The 23795-nt window shown below is 38.6% G+C and overlaps 1 protein-coding gene across 5 annotated transcripts in view; it reads right to left on the reverse strand.

Annotated features, from left to right (window-relative positions):
• Positions 1 to 23795, reverse strand: part of ITPR2 (inositol 1,4,5-trisphosphate receptor type 2) — a 500503-nt gene that overhangs the window by 298863 nt on the left and 177845 nt on the right. For all 5 annotated transcript variants that reach the window (XM_047065390.1, XM_047065392.1, XM_047065391.1 and 2 more), the window contains exons 22-26: positions 10804 to 10997; positions 6869 to 6998; positions 4333 to 4390; positions 2667 to 2832; positions 1493 to 1666 (exon numbers count right to left, since the gene is read on the reverse strand). In XM_047065390.1, coding sequence (XP_046921346.1) covers positions 1493 to 1666; positions 2667 to 2832; positions 4333 to 4390; positions 6869 to 6998; positions 10804 to 10997 — 722 coding nt within the window. The remainder of the gene's footprint in view (positions 1 to 1492; positions 1667 to 2666; positions 2833 to 4332; positions 4391 to 6868; positions 6999 to 10803; positions 10998 to 23795) is intronic.

A 23795-nucleotide genomic window follows, 5' to 3' on the forward strand; every position in this document is an offset into this window, starting at 1 on the left:
AGCTGAGTCACGCAGAGCTGCCTAATAGTGACGAAATCCTTGGGTTTTCTGAGCTCCAGCTGACTCATCCTTAGAAATGTGATCTAACTCTCTCCAAAGTTTGTTGTAACGTACAAAATGAGATACCGTGTATGAAAATGTCTGCTTTAAGACTTGATGTATAGCAGGTACTAAATAAATACGAAATGTCCTCTTATTTCTTAAATATGCTATGTAAGAACTCTACTTCAACAACAACAACAAATCTGGTCATGAAAGAAATTGATATGGAGTAGAAATTCTACATTCTAGTAACTTACATTATAAAATCATAGAAAAAGGTGCTAACAGATTCAGTCAAAAGTTTTGTGCACATTAGTGGTAAGTAGTCCTGAGACAAGAAACCCACCAGAGGAACCCACCAGAGGAACTTCCCTTTCCACATGTTGAGGACTCAAATTATTTCCCACTCCGTCTTCACCTTTCACTACACAATACTTTGGGTATTCCAACAAACAGAGAAGCTGTGGTAGGCAAACCCTACCTAAATAGTCTACATTCCTACAGATTAAAAAACAACTAAATAAAACACTAGATAGGCATTTAAGAAATAATATCTTATCGATTATGATGTTGGCATTGGTCTGCTAAGTGTTACCATTAAAATACAGTTTTAAAAAATTTAGATGGGGGGCGCTTGGGTGACACAGTTGGTTAAGCGTCCGACTTCAGCCAGGTCACGATCTCACAGTCCGTGAGTTCGAGCCCCGCGTCAGGCTCTGGGCTGATGGCTCAGAGCCTGGAGCCTGTTTCCGATTCTGTGTCTCCCTCTCTCTCTGCCCCTCCCCCGTTCATGCTCTGTCTCTCTCTGTCCCAAAAATAAATAAACGTTGAAAAAAAAATTTAATTAAAAAAAAATTTAGATGGTTATTTAGTATTTAGTGAAATGTGAAAACAGCAACTAATTAACCCACTGAAAACTAAAACCTATACAACAGAAGACATAGGACCACCATCTTACCACTCTTTAGAGCAAATGCAGAATTTTGCTGTTTTCATGCTGTCACTAAAGCAGATTGTTCCAGTTAGCTATTTTTATGTATTATATAAGGATATGCAATAAAGAAAGGAATAAGTTACAGGTTGGCAGTAAACAGCCACAGTGACAAAATGATGGTGGTGACAAAACTTCACCTCTTTATTCAAGTCTATGCTTAGGACCCACTCCTTCTTTGTCCATCTGACTCCATCCTATTTTCCTGATTCCTGGACTGTCGGATGTATCGTGAAAAGGAGAGAGAGTGAAAAAGTAGGCAAACTAGCTAAGAAGTGATAGCAATTGGAGAGAACTAATTCCAAAATACAGGTGTAGGGAGTTAACTGATTTGGCAAATAAAAAGTTGATGCTGTATTACTCAGAATAAAATTTTTCTTTATGAACAACTTTGGCTAGATGGCATATGACTTAAGAAATTGAAAAATCATTATTTCCAAAAATATCTTGAAAACGAACCTCAATTGGCTCTTCACCACCTTTTACTTGACTTTCACCCATTTCTCCATTCTCATAGCTGCTGCTCTTCTCAACCCATAACTCAGATTTTTCTACAGTGAGTCGAAGCTGGTCTAGATCCGCCTTTATCTGCTTGTAGTTATCTACATCTTGATTGGACACCAGCAATTGCACCTGGAAACAGAAAACTCTGAACCCTTAATGTACTTAAGGAAATTCCTTCATTCCTATTTCAATTATGTCAAAAATTCCAGGTCTTTTAAGCTGTTCCTCAGTTGAAGTTTCATGTTTCTAGAATATTTGTGGATATTTTAGATGTATATTGAGCATGAAAACTTACCTGGAGGTATCTGTGAACACTAAGCCAATATATAAAGAATTATAAATTTTTAAAAAGTGAGTCCTAGCAGAGTGCTAAGGAGTAATGTAAAACAAAAGATACCTCAACTCTAGTTTCACTGCTAAAGTTTATTTCTCCAAGAGTCTATGTGATTGAAAAGAGGTAGAAATACAAAAATAAATGGAAGAAAATTCTGATACAGTCTAAACCTCATGGTATAAACTTTGATTTTATTATAATTTATGTGTATTATATGACATATCCAAATATATGCATTATTATGTCTATTTGTTTAGTCTTGGAATTATTTCATATTTTAATAGATTCTTATAAAACTTCCTAATGAAGATCAGCCCTTTATTAAATAAAATAAATATTAGTGAAACACATGTAAGCACTTAGGTATTATTCACGAATAGTCTCAAGATTGATGTCATTCAGATGACAAAGAAAAAGATTCGATCCAAAACAGTTCCTTTCTTTCACCTGTATACATTTTGTCCTATCCAAATTTATCAGTAAAGTCTGGGGTCAAAATAATAGCCGTGGCAACAAGATTCCTAATATGGTATTACCCCCCAGCACCTTCCTAAATCTTTGTGCCTGTCATTTACATTAAAGATATTAACTGAAAATCACTCGTGGGGAACTCTTTCTAAAATAGATCATGTCTTGGCTTAAGACAAGGCCACATCTATCTTTAAAAATAGAAAGCATCTCCAGGAAAAGTCTCACAGTCTCATTAACTCTGCAACCATGAAGTCAGGTTGGATGTTATAGACAACATTTTCGGAGCTTCCGCTCTGGCACCATTGAGGGGCTACTCAATCTTACCTGTTTAAATGCCTGTAAAACTTCGGCTCTCTGGCTAAAGTGCTTGAACAGTAGTTGCAGGGCCCCTGATAGCAGAGGCGGGTAGTCGTGCATGATCAGATGAATGAGGACCCGTAAAAATGTCCTGCCTCCTTCATCATCAAGTTGAACTGGATTTTTCTCCTTTCTATAAAACCAACAATAATTCTACAATAGCTTATATTTACATAAAATCTATTCATAAGTGGTATTCAAATTATGTATACATTCTCAGAGCTATATATTCCTTTCCTCCCCAAAAAACTGGAAAATAAAAAGCAAAATAATTTTACACTTTTCTTCCCCCCCCCTCATGTAACTGATCAAGAAACAAAGCACAAAGAAAAGCCTGTGTATGTGTCCACGAAAAGCAGGGGTGACCAACCCTCCAAATATGTCCGAGATGGAGGAGGGTTCCCAGAACAGAAGACTTTTCAGAGCTTGTACTGGGAAGGTACGAGGCCAACCAGGATGAGTTGCTCACTTCGACATAGACAAAGGCTAGAAATCTAAATCGATCCAAAAAATCTCGACTCTAGTACTGAGAAGAGATACTAGGAGGGATGTACAGCAACAGCTGACTTTCCCCAGAACCCTAGAGACCCCTCCACGACAGGTAGTGACAGCTGGGAGAAGGACAAGGGCGTACACCCACACACACACATGTGGACACAATCACCAGAGCTGCTCTGGGTTTTGCTATACTCAGACACTGGGCAAGACCGCACTGGAGGAAGAGGTCCATTTATTTCAAGGTGAAAAATCATACACTGATTTATTATCTATCTCTTCTCAGGAATAATGAAATACTTGAATAGGAAAACACAACAATAACAACAACAAAATCCACCAAAACAACATGAAAACAAAGCTAAACCAAATGTTCACTAGAGATAAAAATCCTTTTTGGTTCCCTTGATTCTTCATTCTTGTTTGTCTTTCTAACCAAAGAAAATGCAACAAAGGGCTTAGTGTGAAATTTGTTTAGTTTCTCATGGCAAACCTATAACAGAAATGAATGCTAGAAACTCAGTAAGTTGTAGCTTAGACATTTCAGGTTCATTTTTTTTTCCTTTACTTTTCTTTTTTACTGCTATTAGTTTTCATTTCTGAAAAGGAAAGAAGCAACTTTAAAACAATAAACGTCGGGGCTCCCAATAACAAAGGAGGGTAGCCATGCCAGAGGCATGTTTTCTTTAATCATGGATATTTCCAACAGGCAGCAAATAGCTTTATTTCTCACAAATAGTTAATGATAACATTGAAAGAAGTTACTTCCTTGCCTCAAATTTTTTTAGATTCAGGCAAGCGATGTTTTGCAAGACACAGCACTACTGATACCAGGGGACTTAAAGGGCATTCGCGTGCTGTCATTATTTGAGGAAAGAAAAGCAAAAAGAATTCAGGGAAAAGTTCAATACACTGATCTCATCTCTCTTGTCTTTTTCCCCCTGGCCTAGCTAAAAGAAAAGCTAGGCTTTCCTCTTCTACAGTAAATTAGCAGCTTCATTTCTGGAAGAAATTATGTTGCCAACAATAAAGGATCTAAAATTAAATAAATATCGGGAGGTAAACAATAGCAAAGTATCAATAAAATTCTAAGCAAAAATCGTATTCACAAGATAAAGCCACAAACGTGTTACTATACCTTCCAGCAAACATCGTTTCTGCCTGAGCTGCGATTTCATCTATATCAGGAACAATCGCTACAAAGACAAAGGGTAAAATCCATTCTTTATCCATAATTAGGAGTCACAATATTTATATTGATATTAGCACACCTAAAAATATTTTGCCTTCATTCCTTCCTGCCAGGAAAAGTCAACAGTATAAAGAGCCGCAATATATGGGGCGCCTGGGTGGCGCAGTCGGTTAAGCGTCCGACTTCAGATAGGTCACGATCTCGCGGTCCGTGGGTTCGAGCCCCGCGTCAGGCTCTGGGCTGATGGCTCAGAGCCTGGAGCCTGTTTCCGATTCTGTGTCTCCCTCTCTCTCTGCCCCTCCCCCGTTCATGCTCTGCCTCTCTCTGTCCCAAAAATAAATAAACGTTGAAAAAAAAAAATTTAAAAAAAAAAAAAAAAAAAAAAGAGCCGCAATATAATTTCACTTACATATCAACGTTTTAAACAAAGTTTACATTTTGAAACATATATTGCTACAAAGATATATTTAGATCAGAAAGCACCATTTACAAAGTTGCATCACCTGTATAAACATATATATATGCATCAGCTACACACACACACACACACACACACACACACACACACACACACTTATATAATTTAACTGGGTGATGACGTGGAAGGACGTTTTTTAAATATGTTTTTTAAAGAATCAAAATATAGCAGTAATGAACCTTGTAACTGTTACGGTATTTCCAAACAACATGGTCCTTTCAGACATGCTCCTCTTCTACAATTCCATCCCTTCTTATGGGACATTATTTTTTTTTATGTGAACCAATCATGATTCCTCACCCGTCCTCACCACCAATATTTTGAAGATATCTTTCTTAAAATAACACATTTAAATAAGTACATTATTTATTTCTCATCTCCAAAGCAGAAAACAAAGCAGAGAAAGAAAGAAAAAGAAAGAAAGAAAGAAAGAAAGAAAGAAAGAAAGAAAGAAAGAAAGACGGAAAAAGAATTCTCCCCAGAAATCTCTCTCTTCCAGACTCAACCAATGAAAGAGATCAGGTAAATCAGAAAGAACTGGTTTTCTGGGGGTTCCCTCCCATACTTTACTGACACTTGGAGCTTCTATTTCCAGAAGTCTGGCTTCTGAGAGCCAATAATTTTTATGATACTGTCAATGCAACCGCCAGCTAGGCTCTCTGGTTCAGCCATGTGACTCCTGGAAATGGCCCTCTGGGGTTCTATACTTCTGGGAAACATAAAAACAATACTGTTGCAAATGTACCAGAAGTGACTTCTCACGTAGGCAAACTTAACCCATCTACAGAGGCATGCTGCCTTCTGATGGTTCTAAGGAGTCGGAGAGCAGGACATTGGTCTACCACTCATTTTTTTTTATTTTTGTTAACGTTTATTTATTTTTGAGACAGAGAGAGACAGAGCATGAATGGGGGAGGGGCAGAGAGAGAGGGAGACACAGAATCGGAAGCAGGCTCCAGGCTCTGGGCCATCAGCCCAGAGCCCGACGCGGGGCTTGAACTCACGGACAGCGAGATCATGACCTGAGCTGAAGTCGGACGCTTAACCGACTGAGCCACCCAGGCACCCCAGTCTACCACTCATTTTAACTACACACTTACAATCACGGAATCATTCCTGCCAAATCGAATGACAGGGAAAAAAGAGGAGGTTCCCTGACACTTTCATACTGGTTGCGATTAGAAGAACATTTCATATTTGTACACAAATCTGATCCTCAGAAAAAGAATTCAGTTACCTGGCTAAATCTTTAATACAGTAGTTTCTAGACTGCTGTTACTGGCCTGACCTATTCAGAAACATGGAAATGTAGTATTTCTTAGGTTTCATAAGGTATTCTCTACAGTCACAAAATTTTTACAGTAATTCTTACGCTCTTTCTTCACTATGCTCCTACACACGGAGATAAGAGTGGTTTTCATTCTTACATTTTTAAATGTGAAAAATTGACATACGGTACCAGTTCATAACCATGCAAAGTAAGTGCACGCACACACACACATCACCACCCTCATTCAGAACTTTGGGAGATACCATGTCTTTGTTCTTGAGCTGGGCAACAGCTTCCTAAAAATCACCTTTCTTCCTGAAAGCTACATTTCACACTGCTCTTTGATCAAGCAAAAAAGTCTCCCTTGGACTTTCACCAACACGGTATGGTGCTTACAAGATTCAGGCCCTGAAACTGGAGAGACCTCTGAGGGAATCCCTCCTACTTTCGTGACCTTTAGCCAGTAATTTAACCCATCTGACCTCGGTTTTCTTATCTGTAAAGTGGCACATAAACAGCACCTCTCCCTCATCGAATTGTGAAGGCTACAAAATTAACTGCATTCTAAGGACTTAGCACCAAGTAACTGCAAACATCCTCCAAGACGTTCTAGGCTCTGTCTCAGTTCCTTCATGTCATTGGTGGATATGGTTTCTGCATTTGTGTCTCCTAGAAATATTACTATGTCTTAAAATATGAACGCTACGGGGTAAATATTGTCACAAAGGAGGTACCTGATGGTAGTAATGTATCTGGAGAGCCACTGGCAGATGCTTCAGCATTTTCATTGTTCTCTCCAAATTCCTTCTTATATATTGACAGCATATATGAGATCCTATAATCCAGTCTGACACTCAGGATAAACTACAAAAGAGCATTAAAAACATAATTTTATTAGCATCATGTTTAAAACGACAGTTCATTACACCAAGAACAACGTAACTATTAACATTTCACATGAACTAAGTACAAATCTCAGCTCTTAACACTCCAGTTGCATACATGCTCATCAGCCATAAAGCTAACAAGAGTGATGCATTCCCATTAGCCAATGTCAGTAAAATCCCAAAGCAGTTTTTTAGGAAAAAGAAAACGATTCCCCCATGATTACTCTGAATATTCCAGACCAAGGTATCCAATGAGTCTGGATGAAGAGGTAATGATGACTATTTCACTGAGCATTTTGCGGAGGTAACGTTGGCTCTGGGAGGAGACTGCTGGTGCTGTGATTTTCATTCACGCACAGAGAGGCTAAACTTCCAGGTACTATAGTGTGGATTCTGGCTCTACCACAATCAGTTTGGGATCTAGGCTACAAAAGGACAGCTGAGGAAGCAGCATCCAAATATACCATGGATTAGCTTCATTGGTGCTTGCTTTCCCTTGGATTGTGTTGTTGACCTTGCCTCCTTAACTAACACGTTGAGAGACACTAAGAGAATAAGACAATAAGGTTCCTGCCTGTGCTGGGTACTATGAAGAATGCAAACACTTGAAACCCCTGCTCTCAAGAAGCCTATGCCTGAATTGGGAAAACAAAATATAGCATGGTTAACATAATTAGAAAATTATCGAGGGGTGCCTGGATGGCTCAGTCGGTTAAGCATCCAACTTCGGCTCAGGTCATGATTTCACAGTTCGTGAATTCAAGCTTTGTGTCGGGCTCTGTGCTGACAGCTCAGAGCCTGGAGCCTGCTTCAGATTCTATGTCTCCTTCTCTGCCCCTCCCCTGCTCATGCTCTGTCTTTCTCTGTCTCTCAAAAATAAATAAAAACGTTAAAAAAGTGTCAAGAACTAAATCAGGCTGCACAGACTTCAGTGGAGATCAGAGAAAGAAAAAGTATGTGCTACAGATTTCTGAGTGGAGAAGGGAAACAATAAAGAAGTGGTTTAATACGAGGCTCCCTTCCATCCCAACTTGCGTGAAACAAGCCTAGTTTAAGCTTTTGTTGCAGTAAAATTACTATTAGTGCCCCCTACACTCTCAAAAGAGCCTCGTTTGGACAGTAAACAATAATGGACATGTATGGTACCATCTGACCTGATCTCCTACCATTTCTGTGACTCCTGTATCACACGCCTCCCTCCCTGGTCCTTCCCCCCTCCCTTCTTGCATTCTCCCTCTCACACTGCTCTGTTCCAATAGCACTGGATATTTCTTTCTTGCCTTCTCACATTTGTTCAGTGTCCACTTTACCTTGAAAATTCTCTTCCACCCAGAACAACTAGCCTTTGAGATACTCTCCAAGATCCAGTTTAAATCCCTTTTCTAAAGAAGCTTTCCCTGGTTCCCCAATCCAAACCAACTGTTCTCTTTTTTGCTCACCAACCCATTATTTACACCTATCTGTCTCTTGGCTACCTAATACATCTATTATTTATTCTCTGTCTCTCTGTCTCTGTCTCCCTCTCTCCTCTGCTAGCCGTCTATGCTCCTTATGGGCAACAAACATGCTTCATGTCAATAAACATTTGCTAAGCCAGGTACTAAGAAAGGTACCTGAGGGTACAAAAAAGTTGCCAAGGATGTAAGACCTGCCTTTGAAGAGCATGTAACATAGAAGGGTAACAAACACCAAAGAGTCTCTTTTACGAGCATGTGGTGAGTGCTACAATACATACAGGTTGAATGGATTCTAGTTAAGGGGATTTCAAAACAGGGGACGGATTGTGGGAAAACAGGCTGAGAGGGGGCCATTGGATTTGGTAGCCTTGAGCAGAAGGGTGGGGACAGAAACTGATTGCAGGTGCTTGAAAGGAAGGGTTTAAAAAAAAAACTACGTAAAGAACAAATTAATAAGGCACTAATTGGTGAAACACATTACATTTTCGTTGAAGATTAGTGCTCATAGACTTGTATTTTATTTTATTTTTTTAAATGTTTATTTATTTTGAAAGAGAGAGAAAGGGAGTGAGCAGGAGAGGAGCAGAGAGAGTGTGAGACAGAGAATCCCAAACAGGCTCTGCAGTGTAAACACGGAGCCCGAAGCAGTGCTCGAAATCACGAACCATGAGATAGTGACCTGAGCCAAAACCAAGAGTTGGACGCTTAACCCACTGAGCCATCCCAGCACCCCTAGATTTTTATTTATAAATAGAACCAAAATAAAAACTTTCATCTTCCAATATATTTAATTGTGAAACATAAATGGAAGGTAGGAAAGGGTCAAAGGGAAGAATAAAAACAAATGCAGAGAAAGATAGTTGAGAGAGGGCCAAAGATGGAGAGAGAGAATGAGAGAGAAATAAAAAGAGAGATACATAAAATATGGGGAAAAGAAAGGAAGACCCTGTGAGGAGGAAGAGCTGGCAGGAAGCAGGAGACTTGCGGAAGGAATGTAGCTACAAAGAAATTCTTGAAGAGGTGTTCTAAGAAAGAAACGTATTCAAGAGCAGCACATAGGAACACAGACAGAGTGAAGCAGACCCAGACACGGAACACAAAAATCAGAGTGAGGAAAGAGTTTCAACAAGAAATACATTAAAAGCCCGAAAGAGGCAACAAAGAAAGGTCAGCCCTAATCTGTCCCACCGCAGTAGTATCTCCATCTCATCATTTTTGAGCTGTTAGAGAATGTTTTTCAAACGCTGATCTTCTGTAACTGGGGCTAAAATGAGGTCACATATTTTACAGGTTGTCCAGTGAGTAGGATGATGTTAAGCTATGGGCCCATTAGATCCGCAGGTCAGGTGATCACTACCTTTCTCAGTTTAAGAAGAGGAGAACTAAGTGATTTTTCAGGGTCATGAACACAGGGTTGGGAGGCCTGCCAATATTTCTCAGGATTCAGCCTTTGGAATTCCTGGAGGAAATGTGAAACCCTTTATGATTATAAATCTAATTACTTTAAATAAAAATGTACAGACCCTTCCAGGACTACTAACCCACTTCTGGTAGTTCAGTCTACATTAAATTATGATGAAAGACCTAGTAAATTGTATCCAGAATCTTAATAGACCCTTGAAAACTCCAGGCTCCATTCTCCAAATCTGGAATAAATGCTATAATTAAAGTATCATAAAACTACTTTCCAAACTTAAAAAAATATATAAGAATTCACAGCCACAGTAATAGGGAATTTATTCACTAAGCCAGGGGGAATAAAATAATAATTTATCTCCTTTAAATTCACAGACCTAGGTATTAGACTATGTTAATTTTAAATATATATATTATTCCTAGCCTCAAAAGCACAAAGATAGTCACTTATATAAAATACAAAAACCAATTATTAACATTTTGCTAATAATAAATAAAATTTTATTTCAGTTTCTTGCTACAGTGATAAACCTGGATACCCAGAATTACATACCCAATTCAATTAAAAATAGAAATAGAGTTAGAATTCAATCTCAAGTTTGCCTGCTCTGAAATCCTTAAATGAAGGTAAAATGAAATCAGGGTCAATACTAAATGAGAAAATGCATATGAAAGAGGTTTTGTCAACCTCAAAGCACTCCACAATTGTTAGATATCACCATTAATACATTTAATGGAAATGAACAAATGTAATTAATATGTTAAATAGTGTCATTAACTTAAAAGAAATAAATTAGATCAATAGCATTTCAGAATATTTCCACAGTGATGTGGAACAAAGTCTGTAAGAAAGTTAAACCAAGAAGCTCAATTAGCTGTTTGTCACTTTGCTTCCATTATGCAGCATACCTGTAAAATCTCAATAATCTTCAGTTTGGTGTCCATCACGGTCACGTCCTCAGGCTCTACAGGGCTTCCTTGCTTGCTGGGGTGGATGCTGGGCTGAACATCAGGCACACTCATGGGGAAGATAGAGCCTCTACTGAGTACCATTTGGGTCATCATCTCTCCCACCCCATGGATGGTTCTCATGACATTGTTTCCTAGCAAAAGAAAAGCCCTTAACTCAATACACACAACACCTGGGGAAACAGATGTAATATCCAGTTGGTCAAAACCAGACTAGAAACATGACAGGAAAAGTAATGAGATAAGAAAGAATAGCATCAACACTGTTCTGGCTCTTTCCTTACAGACATAGGGAAGGTCCTGACAGACGCATTTCAAACTGACAGATTTTAAAAATGAAAGTTTACTTTTCTCAGAAAATGCTTTCAAATGAGGTACCAAGGATGAGTTGTGGTAGCTCTGATGACATCCAAGGCAGGTCCTTCTGGCACACAGTAAGTCCTCTCAACTGTCACACCAATAAGCTCTAACTTTTATAATAATGTGAAAGAACCCTACGATAAATGAGTTACATGAAAACATGTAAGTGGTGACTAGCATCCTAATCCTACTCTCAAACCAAGGACTTCATAGCTTTGTTTTCATAATGCTTGTGAGGAGGATTGTTATAACCTCATTTTAAGAAAAAGACAGTTTCATCTGGGGAAGAAGCATGTATTTGCCGATACACTTCCCATTCCTTCAACCCATTTGAATAAAAAAATCATTATTCAAAATCCACAAAAAGCAATTATGTTTGAGGTAATCACAAAAACAATTTAGTGACAAACATGATCATTTTCGGGACATCTGGGTGGCTCAGTCAGTTAAGTGTCCGACTTTGGCTCAGGTCATGATCTCACAGTCTGTGGGTTCAAGCCCCATGTCGGGCTCTGTGCTGACAGCTCAGAGTCTGGAGCCTGCTTTGGATTCTGTGTCTCCCTCTCTCTGCCCCTCCCACTGCTCACACTCTGTCTCTCTCTCTCTCTCTCTCTCTCAAAAATAAATAAGCATTAAAATTTTCTTTTAAATTATCATTTTCAAAAAGGCATCACCCTCTTTCTACATCTTCTGTGTTTGACTTCTCATTCATTTGTCCTCCAGTAAAATCGCATGTACACTCATTCCTTCACTGAGCATGAGCAGCTGTACCAAAGCAACCTCCTGACACTGCTCCAATTTATTTTCTCCAGCCTGACTGCTGTTTCTCACTTCTCAGTTCCTACAACAGGCAGGAAGGATTCAAAAGAACAATTGTCTACTTTTCTTTCAAAACAGTGGTCTTTACTTCGTGTATGTTCATGGAACTTTGCCTCAGGCAAAGGCCTAAGAATCTAGCAAATAATTTTCCTTTCCCTAAGAGTCTTAGGGTATATACCAGGGAATAAATAAATACACACACACACACACACACACACACACACACACACACACGCACACACACACATGTACACCAGGAGAAAGGGAAATGGAAATAAGATGGGATGAGATAAAACTCTCAGCTCTAATTGAAGAGTATAATCTGTTGGAATATCTACATGATTGGAAGGCAAACCAATAACAAAAAGGAAAATATTTAAAGGATGACCCCCAAAAACTCTTGATGGTCTTGTGCAGACCAACCCGCAATTATCATCAAGCCACTAGTAATCACTGTGAAAAGTGAAATCCCTTTTAAAACTTATTATCTTATCCATATATGAAAAAAATACATATAGTAAAGGGTAGTGCTCAAATAGTACACTTGTGAGGTGGCAAATAAGTAACAATTTTTTTTTTCTTGAGTGGCATTTTCCAGGCAGAAGTTAAGTTTGGTTTTCATTCTGAGAGTCTATAACCTTTTCTTTGACTGCTGTTTGCATAAACCAAAAAGCAGGCAGGCAATAAGAAAAAATATATGTGAAAGGTAACTTCCAGGTTTGGACAGGATTGGGACCACGGATTTGAAAGAGGCCTATTTTCTACCAGAACAACTTCGAGGAGAAGATTGCTGCATTGTCTGCGGTTCTCAAGCAATCAGAGCAGTCGACTTCTGCCAACCCCCGCCCCCCATGTTTGCCACGTGGACTGCAGGGTTGCACATCTGATTGTTGGCAGTGGTTTCAGGTGACCACCATTTAACCAGTACATTTACCTGAATCTTGATTCGAGTATGTATATGTGTTAGCCTCCAAGAGATGCTTTCTTACCACTAACACAGAACAGCCTCCTTTGTTATTCCTACCCCCTGATTCACACAGAAATCCTTGGCACCCACAGTCTCTGCATCTTATTTAGATTTGCATGGAAAATAATCATTTAATCCAAACGATTATTACACAGAAAGTTAGCCCAGACAATTCTTTTTCCCCAAATATAGATCCTGTCACCAAGAAATTAAAATCTAGAGACCAGAACCATAATAATACATAACACATGTTGTCAGTGACATGGACGGGTTCATTCCGGTTCTACCATATCCTTAGATGCCTGTGGCACGTGGTCACCACAAAACTCTCCTGACATCTCCATGTATGGCCAACTGAGAGGTCTCAAATTAAAAGATGCTATATTTTCTGGAGTTGCTTGGTGGTGATGAGAAGTGCTTAAATTGTGAACTATCACAGCTTGGAAAACTATAGTCAAATGCCACATAAATCACAGATGTGCAAGGCTCCCAAGTATCCATTTTTCCACAGACAAATTTCTGATTCTCGACTATTGAGATAAGTCACAGGCCATCAGTTTTCAATGCTGCCAAAGAAGAAATGTTACCATTTCTCTTCTCGACTATAATTAGTTAATACTACTAAGAAGTTTTCAGTGGAAAAGCTACTTTATTATCATATAAATCCTGTGGACAAACTAACCCCTAAAAGTCCAGCTTTTCTATGTCTTTCATTTTAACCCAGCAGCCAGAATTTAGACTTATGTATAAAGGGTGTTGAGATGGTTTGAAAAAATGGGTTTCATGTTTGTTAAGCAAAAAGAAGAAAGAAGGAGTTGCTTAGAAATAAAAGCAGATGAGGACACCTGGGTGGTGCAGTGTCAGACTCTTGATTTAGGTTCAGGTCATGATGTCATGGTCATGAGATCGAGCCCTGTGTGGGGCTCTGCACTGACATCATGGAACTTGCTTGGGATTCTGTCTCTCCATCTCTCTGTGCCCCTAAACTGTGTGTGCTCTCTCTTGAAATAAATAAATAAACTAAGAAAGAAAGAAAGAAAGAAAGAAAGAAAGAAAGAAAGAGAAGGAAGGAGGGAAGGAAGGAAGGAAGGAAGGAAGGAAGGAAGGAAGGCAGGCAGGCAGATGGATTTTTCAGGTTCTTTTATTTTATGATTGTATGGATAGTTTTACTAATCCTAATTCCCTCAAGAGAAAAACTTGAAAGTAAGACAGGTATGCTAAATGCATAATGCGAACGGTGACTGGGGGTGGACTGAGAACACACTGTTTGTTTCTTTGTTTTTCTGATTGTTCTAATGAGTCAAGTTTCCATTACCAATTCCAGAGAAATAAAACGCAATATGAAATCTACATAACACTGAAGCTGTGCTGACCATGATTTAATTTTACCTATTCAGAAGTCATGTTACTGCTGGTGAGCACTACTGAGCTCAACAATCATTGAGAGTTATGTGATTTTCTAGAAAGTATAACTTGGTTGAAATTAACTTTATACCTATTGGTATTTTATTTAAAATCATCTTTATTTATTATCTTTTTCTATTAGAAATACTATTCTCTTTTAGATACATAAGACTAGAAACAGTAATTTGAATTTGTTTAGATTTCAAAAAGGCATTTCTGGGATCTTCTCAGCATTTATAAGAGATAAATGAAATATTTGATTAGAAGAGTCTGGGAATAATTTTCACGGCAATTTAATTGCTCTGTGACTACTAAAGTCAGCTCAGCATTTTATAATAAAAGCCAAAAATATGGATAACCCAAAAAACCATTCTTACTTCCCTGAAACATACTTTCATAGTTGAATTTGAAAAAATGCATCTGCTGTTATCATAATTCATTTGAAACAGAATGATATTAAACCATAAAGACATGACTCAGGAAATCTTCCCTCCCTGCTCAGCAGCCTCTTATAAACCTCTACTTGCTGCTAGACGCCCACACTTTAGAATTGGAGCAGTTTTCTATTTTGAACATTCTCTGGAGCAGTGCTTCCTCCCAGTGGTTGAGGGTTTGGTTATAAAAGGACTTTTACACATGCAAAAAAAAAAAAAAAAAAAAGATTAACATAAGATGAAAGCCTTAATTAAGCTAGGGATACAAGCAGAATAATGGGTACCATGATATCAAAGTTAGATCATGGTATTGTAGAGAGCTAGATATCCAGTCTCTGTGAGGTTTTTAGGCTTTGTGCTGGACCTGTTGGGAATTTACTGTTCCTGCGCTTAGAGTTCCCTTAACCAGATGCTCACTTAACTTGCTTTCTCACACCTTTATGATTTCAGGTACAACGTCACATCCTCAGATAGACTTCTCCTGGCCACTCTCTCTCTGAAAAAGGACTGCCATCATTCTGAACCCACATACCTGCTTTACATTTCAGTCATGGGGCATTATCACCATCTCACATCATATTTTATATTTGTTTATGTGTTTATTGTATACTTCCCTCAGAAAAACATAAGCTCCATGAAAACAAAGATTCTGCCTCGTTTACTGCTCTATCTCCAACTCCTGGAATAGTACCTGACACACAGCAGTCATTGAATCACTGTTTGCTAGATTAATGCACTAATAAAAGAAAAAAAGATTTGCTAAATGAGTTATTAAAAATGAGATTGACATTTTTACTTTAAAAATTGGATCTTATTACATTAGAAATAGCCCATCTTTCATTAAGGTAAGTTTTTGCTTGCTTTCCTTTATACTTTCCTAAATTTTCTAAATTTTTTCAAAAAGTATATATAATTTCATGTTACTTAAAAACTTTTCCATTAAAAAGAAAGGAAGTAATAAAATAGATATCAGTGAGATAAGGGAAATAATAAAATCTGCCCTTATCAAGGGCAAATAACATCCCATGTACTTTGTTGGGCCAAATATATCCTAGTAGAGTGGGGGCTTGGGGGACCCATCCCACTTTACTCAAGCAGAAAGTGGTTAAGCTTCTGATAGAGGTCAACCAGTAACAACATGCAGCTTTTTCCCCAATACCATGATGCTTTGCTAATAGCCCATCACCTTACAAGTTTCCAAACATTTTATACTAGAACTCAGAAAACCTACCAAAAGCAGAAAGCAAAGATTCTTCTTTTAATATTGTTGGGTTTTTTTTTAAGTAGGCTCAATGCCCAACACGGGGCTTGAACGCACCACCCTGAGATTAAGAGTTACATGCCCGGGGCGCCTGGGTGGCGCAGTTGGTTAAGCATCCGACTTCAGCCAGGTCACGATCTTGCGGTCCGTGAGTTCGAGCCCCGCGTCAGGCTCTGGACTGATGGCTTGGAGCCTGGAGCCTGTTTCCGATTCTGTGTCTCCCTCTCTCTCTGCCCCTCCCCCGTTCATGCTCTGTCTCTCTCTGTCCCAAAAATGAATAAACGTTGAAAAAAAAAAAAAAAAAGAGTTACATGCTCTACTGACTGAGCCAGCCAGGCACCCCCAGAAAGCAAAGATTCTAGTTAAAACTGTGCACTAAATATGTGGAATTACTATCAATCATATAATAAACTTGGTCACATTATCCTCAAGTGAATTTATCCAACAAGTTTTTATTGTACATAATGGGCCATGCACTACTCGTGGCATTTTATTTTTATTGCACAATTTAATTTTAAGGATAGCTCTTGTTCAGAACGTATTTATTGTTTTTATAAATTTCTTTTAATATTTTTTTGAGAGAGAGAGAAAAAGAGAGAGAGAGAGAGAGAGAGAGAGAGAGAGCACAAGTGGGGGAAGGGCAGAGAGAGAAGGAGACACAGAATCCCAAGCAGGTTCTGGGCCTGTGTGCGGCACCTGGGTGGCTAGGTCTGTTGAGAGTCTGTCAGATCATGATCTCATGGTTTGTGAGTTTGAGCCCCGTGTTGGGCTCTGTGCTGCTGACAGCTTACTGTGATCTTTCTCAAATTATTTCACCATCCTATGTACACGATCTTAATCCTAACAAAATATGTTCCAAGTCGTGTGAGAATAAGATTATATAACACGTGCAAAAAAGTCATGAAGAATAAAAAGTATCATATAATTGTAAGATATTAGCTCATAATGAAAAGTGGAGGACATTTGCGCACTTTTGTTATATCTCTGAAAAACAGCCATTCTACTTTGCGTCATGTTCTATTATCGTGGCCACCATTCTATTAATGAACGTGTGGTTCCATCACATAATCATAGCTCATAATTTCTTACACTATGGCATGATTGTCACACAATATCACCTTGGAAAGGAGAAGTCCTTCAGAGAAGTGGTATGTAAAGAATACTCAGTGAACAAAATAGACAATATGACACCTAATTTTCTCCATTCTAAATAAACACTCACTGAATATAGCATGTTGATAACCCATTTACAGATTTCCAAGACCTTAGAATTAGAGCAAAGCAAAACCTATTGAAAATATGTTCCCAAAATATAGTAATGTTATTATCCATCTTTTTTTGAATATCAAGTCGACTGCTCAAAAGAAAATTATTTCCCATCCCACCCACACCCTAAAGAAGTGTTATTCAAAGGATGAATTTAAAAGGCAATTCATACAAAACAGTGGTTGAGTTCTACATCCTACTTTGGATTTCATCACTGTCAAATACTGACAAAGTCATTTTGATATTCCAAACCTCAAGATTTTAATTTGCAAAACTGACTTTAATTGTTAATAATTGGTAATCCAAGCAATAAATGAATTTACACACTGTTTTACAAGCGAGATACAATTTAAAGACAATGAAATGCACAGATCTTAAATGAAAGGTTTCCGCAGTTCTGCTGAAGAAGAGCATACACCTATCTAAGCCACGTGTCACTCAGATACCAAACATTCCCATTACCCCCAGAAGCTCCTTTGTGCCTTTCTCTGGTTCATCTCCTCTACATTCCCCCACCACCATCAAGAGCAACCACTCTTCTGATTCATCACACCGTAGATGCATACATTTAATAATAGGTATGATTATAGTTAAATGATTGTAACCAAACAGTACGAGTAAATTAATCATTGTTAAAGTACAGAAGGGTCTCTAGTTCCTTGCCGCTCTACTGTTGCCTCGACCAGGTAAGTATTTTTGTTGGTGATTGCTGAAGTCAGAGATAGCACGTTTCTTAAATGTAAAGGTAGCATGAAACAAGAAAGGATAGCTAATATGGTGAATGATTCCATCAAATCCCCAAACTACATCAACAGGTTGAAAACATATGCTAAAATCAAAATATAAAATGCCCTGTACATAGATGTAAATAAAGCCAACTGAAGCATATGATGAAAAAAAAAATGTGATGTGTCAGAGCACAAATTCGAACTTGAGTTGTGTTCAAGTTCCATGGGAATCTATTCTGTGTCACTATTACCCAAAATACCCATTTCACCTAGACTGCATTACAAAAGTAAAGTGTTCACAATGAATGAGAAAATAACTGTCCTTGCCTCTACGCTGGTCAGGCCAGTGACCAGTGATAATTGAATCATAAGAGAAATAGTTAAAGAAACTGCAGGTGATGACACAGAGAGGAGGAGATGCTCAGGAAACACCCTGGCCATTTTCAAACGCAGAGAGAACTGACATGTGGAAGCCATGTTCAATTTCAATGTGGCTCCAGGTAACAAAGAAGGACTGCTTATTGGAAGTTAGAGGGAGGTATATTCAGGATAATCTAACATACGAGAACTAATAACTGGAGTTCTTGGAAAGAAGAAAGACTTGCCTTCTGCAGCAACAAAATCTTGGTCACTCAGGTGGTCAAGGAGATCCTAGATGACCACTTGTAATAGGTGTTATATGAAGATTTGAAGTTCATATATTGTTTAGATGATTTCAACAGTCCTTTTATATGCAAACATTCTATAAATTTATGTTTGGGTGCCAATAATGCATTTTATTGTAGATCCCTGGTGGACTCTCTTCAGCAGATATTGAGAGAACTGGGGAAGCCAGTGTATTAACACTGAGGCATCAGACTCTGAGGTTCAAACTATATTTATAATTAGAGGAAATAGTTGGAGTAGAGAAGAGGTGTGGACAACATAGTCCTCTTTAGTCATTCTCGTTATTTGTGAGGGCATCCCTCGGTATTGATTCTGTCCTATTAACTCAATATGGTAATGTTAGTAGTCATCCTGGGTGCCAGGAGTCATTCATATCACTCCTAGGTAACTCCAGAGACCTTCAGAGTTACTTTTTATCTGACACCTTTAGGAAACCAAAACCCTGAAAACCTACAGATCATGCCTTTGTTTCTGACAAATCCCACAGAAACACAGACAAACACAGAATGTGAGTCTTCTGCCTCTACTAAGTCAATTAATTATGAAGTTTAACAAAAATAATTTTATGTATTATAACTTTATGTGACTAACATCTGATTGAGAACCAAAAGGAAGTTACACAGGTCGTGACTTGCTGTACTATGTAAATTATGCATGCATCATACCCATTAAGTCCTTCTGAAATTTATTAACTTATACAGTTAGCAAGTGAATATTTCAATCATATTACTCTATTAAGATGGTGCATCAGAGGGCACTGAAAAAGCATAACATTAATCATTAAAACTGCTAAAATAAAATCTCAGGAAGTATTTTAACATGAACTGGCATTTGTCATGTTCTCTCTCATTCACTGGAAGTTTGAAAAGCCAAACTAGAAGTTCATAAGTAATAAAAAAAACAATCATATATTTGGAATGTCATGGTCTAACAAATATTTTTGACATTCAAAAACTTACATATTTATATAAAACATGTAATTTGCATGCATTCATCAAATGTGTTTCACTCAATAGATATTTTTGAAAGCCTAGTATGTATATAATAGTATATTATACATGGTACGAATAAGCTTAGAGAACCAGAAATAGAATCTGTTTTCACAGTTTTTCTCTCCACCTTGCTTCTCTCAGTCAATAAATCTGAATTATGATAATTATAGAATAATCCAAGTAGTAAATCTAAGAGTCATGAGCCTTTTATAAGTCTACTAGGAAAAGAAGACTTAAAAAAATAATTACAGAAATGAACAAAAGAAAGACACAAATATATATTTGGAATATTTGGATCTCTAAAAACCTTTGTCCTCCAAATGCATGCATATTTTATATAAGGCATGGCACTTGCATACACCCATCCTAATGATAAGTGAGTTATGAAAGTATATATGAGATGTAGAAATGTGTCTAAGAGAATAAAAGTGTTTAGAATTACTGGGGAAACAGCAAGAGACAGAGCTAGAGATGTCTGGGGCAGATTGTGAAGACCTTTGGGCACCAACTTAAGGAACTGAGTTACTCTCCAGAGATGATGAGAGCTAGTAAAAAAGATAGAATATGTGATTTAGAAGGATCCTCATACTGGATTGGGGGAGGGGGGGAAGAAGGCCCAAAAATGGAGTCGGGGAGATCAGTCAGAATTTATTGCAGGAAGTGAAGAGGAACATCGAGCTTCAAGAGAAATTTAAGTGGTAAAACTTCTAAGACTTGTGATTAAAACTTTGTTTCAGAGACAAGCCAACCATTCATGACGGGATGATTATCGATTTTATAAAGTTTCTTGATGTGACCTGTAAAATCCCTTCAAGTGAAATCGAAACTCTTTAGTAAACACCTACTGTTTAGTACTAAACTTTCTTGGGAAACTTGGAAAAAGTAGAAAACGAAGTCCCTGCAGATGAAGAAGTCATCTAAATAGAAAGTTGCGTAATAATAACAGAAAGAACATCAACTGTAGGGCTGTAGGGTATTTTTAAGGAAGTGAAGAAAAGAAACCTGAATTCAAAATTTGGCTCAGTAAGCTACAAGCTGTATGATCTTAGGCAAAGTATTTACCCTTCTATAATCTTATTTCCTGGACAAAATAGTGATCATGATACCTAATTGCTGGAGGCCAATATGGATTAAAAGTAAAAGTATGCAAAAGATCTAGAGGTGTGCTAAATGTTGAATATAAATAATAAGTAACCCTTTATAGTAATCTTTTGCCAACGTGTGGCCTGACACATGGTAGAAACTCAGTATACAGTAGACATATCACATAGTTATTCTCTACCTATTTTTAAACATGCATTTGATTTTTAAAAGGAACATGAGGGGCGCCTGGGTGGCGCAGTTGGTTAAGCGTCCGACTTCAGCCAGGTCACGATCTTGCGGTGCGTGAGTTCGAGCCCCGCGTCAGGCTCTGGGCTGATGGCTCAGAGCCTGGAGCCTGTTTCCGATTCTGTGTCTCCCTCTCTCTCTGCCCCTCCCCCGTTCATGCTCTGTCTCTCTCTGTCCCAAAAATAAATAAACGTTAAAAAAAATAAATAAATAAATAAAAGGAACATGATCTCACATAGATCATCTGTTTGAAACTTTCTCAACATATATAAAGAGGATTAAGCCCAGAAGGGGAAAAAGTCCTTTTAGGCTTTATTGATAGCTAAGAGAAAACTGGTCAGTTACAGGCACTTTTTCTAAAACTTATAAAAGCTTAAAGCCAAGGGGGGCAGGTACAGGGAGTATAAGACATTGTACATTACGCCAGAAAGAACTCAGAGGTATAGTCAGCATAGTGCAAAACCATGGGAGAACCAGCCTCAGAATCAGAATGTCACAGAAATCCTCCTTCATATCTGAAGAAGATTATTCCAGAAAAGACTTGCTTCCCAGAACAGGTTTCTGATGCTTGTGATTCTGGGGCATTTGGAAGTAGGCAGCTTCTAGAATTTTTTTTTTTTCATATCGAGACCTTTGTTGTACATTTAAATGCTTTAATGTTTTTACTTTTCTCCCTAATCTCTATTTCCTAGAAGATCATAATCATTTTTATTTTTCTTCCTAATCTGTATTTCCTATGAGATCTTAATCTTGACCTACAAATTTTCCAATCATGGTACTTTTCTGGGAGATACCTATGGTGGACTCTGTGATGGTCTTGCCCAGATGCCCTTTCAGGGATGAAGGACAGTATACTGCCTCAGCTACTTGGAGGTCAGCCCTCAAATGTCAGCCCTCTATGGGGACTGACTAGTCTGAAGAGAGCCACCTCAAGCAAGGCCACACACCCATTCCAGGGCAGCCCATGCAGGCATAAAGGCTCAGCCCCCACCCTCATTCCAATAGGAGACAACTCTGGAAGGACGTCCCAACAGCAGACCTCTCCCCTCATTCCAGAGCTTCCCACTAGGTCTGCATCACAACCTAATTTCTCCCTTTGCCCAGTCCTACTTCTTCCCCTTCCATTGCACTGGTGTTGATCCTACGATTAAGCTAGTAAACCTTCATGCTAATCTCCAGTTCAGGGCCTGATTCCTGGGGAACATAACCAGCAATGAGTAACTCCAGAGGTTCAGGGACACTGACATCATTGCTGTTGCCGTTGTTCTTATTTAAAAATTAGTGGAAGAATCTCAAGGCATTATGATAACATGCTCATCGGACACAGTACGCACACACACAAAGGGACAAGAGAAAACGTAGAACTGTGAATAGGACTGCACTAGAAATACAGAATTTCTAGAAATTTCCTTTACTAGAAATACATGAAATACTAGAAATACTGGAACTTTCCTTTACTAGAAATACATGGTTCACACAGAAAGAAGTAGGCAGAAGAGAACAGCATACAGGAAGTAGGGAGGTATGAGGAACAAGATACACACTGGAAATAAGACAGACGTATGTGAAGTAAAGGGACATCACTGAAAGCAGAGATGAAGGAAGACAGGTCAAAGAAGAAGGCCATCCAAAGGAGAACACGGAGAGGCAGAATGGTATCGGGAAAACATAAGTTCAGAAATCACTGCAAGAGATTTTCAGATGACAAATGGAAACTGTGGTACCTTCCCCCTACAGGTAAACCTTGCTAACACTTCTGAGTACTCTGAACTCCCCTGCAAACAAATCCTTAATAGAGACCTGGAAAGAACTCAATCAGATGAGAAATTAAAAGAAGATGAAGGAACACGTGAATGAGTCTTTACAATGAAAGCTGCCTTGTACCTTAGGTACTTGCTCTTCAGTTACGGTCTTCGTACTAAACCTCGTTTCTGTTCATCCTCACTCCCAGCTCCCCATATATACATCCTCAGCCTCACCCGCACCCAGGGAAATCCTTTCTTGCTTGCTTACTTGCTTTTTTTGTGATCCACTCAAAATCTGAAGTGAACAAAGGCTTCTGGTTTCAAGGCATTCTAGCTGCTGTCTTCACAAAGAGGAATCACAGCTATTAACCAGGAGATATGCTTCATGGATATTGGCTCACAGGAGCGTTTTTGCAACACACTTTAAAAAGACACCATTCAGTGAGTGAATGAGAGTTACACACTAATCTTCAAAGAATCACAGTTTTGAACTGAAAGAGACCGTAAAGATCACAGTTAGGCTAATCTAATTTCATAAAGGAAGAAACTATTTTCTGGCAGATATTCTGCCGGCAAATATTCTCTTCCTTTCCCACCCATATCACAATATTAAAAAATGTTTCTGCTCCACCTCCCATCTCAGTTTCCTTTCTTTTTAACAGCAACTATGCTGCCAGAAAAAGCATTTCAAGGTGGATCGTGTACAGTCCCTGCCAAGACAAAGCAAAAGTTAAACTGAAGAAAAAGGCTGGTTCTTTGCCGCTAGGCGGAGAGTTCTTACTCTCTTCCCCAAATCTCCTGAGGCAAAGGGGTGCCCCCAGACAGACATATATGCCAAGTGCCTCTTCCAGCCCGTCGTCTTATCTCTTCCCTACCCTGGGTTGGGCCCACAGGGCTGTAACTCACCCAGTGCAGCTCCAACCCTTTTAGGGCAGAAAGGTAATTTCAGGGCATTGTGGTT

Source organism: Lynx rufus, unplaced genomic scaffold (genome assembly GCF_022079265.1).
Source record: "Lynx rufus isolate CCGP_SWC_20201006 ecotype Redwood Valley unplaced genomic scaffold, mLynRuf1.p SCAF_7, whole genome shotgun sequence".
In the NCBI taxonomy this organism is placed as follows: Eukaryota; Metazoa; Chordata; class Mammalia; order Carnivora; family Felidae; genus Lynx; species Lynx rufus.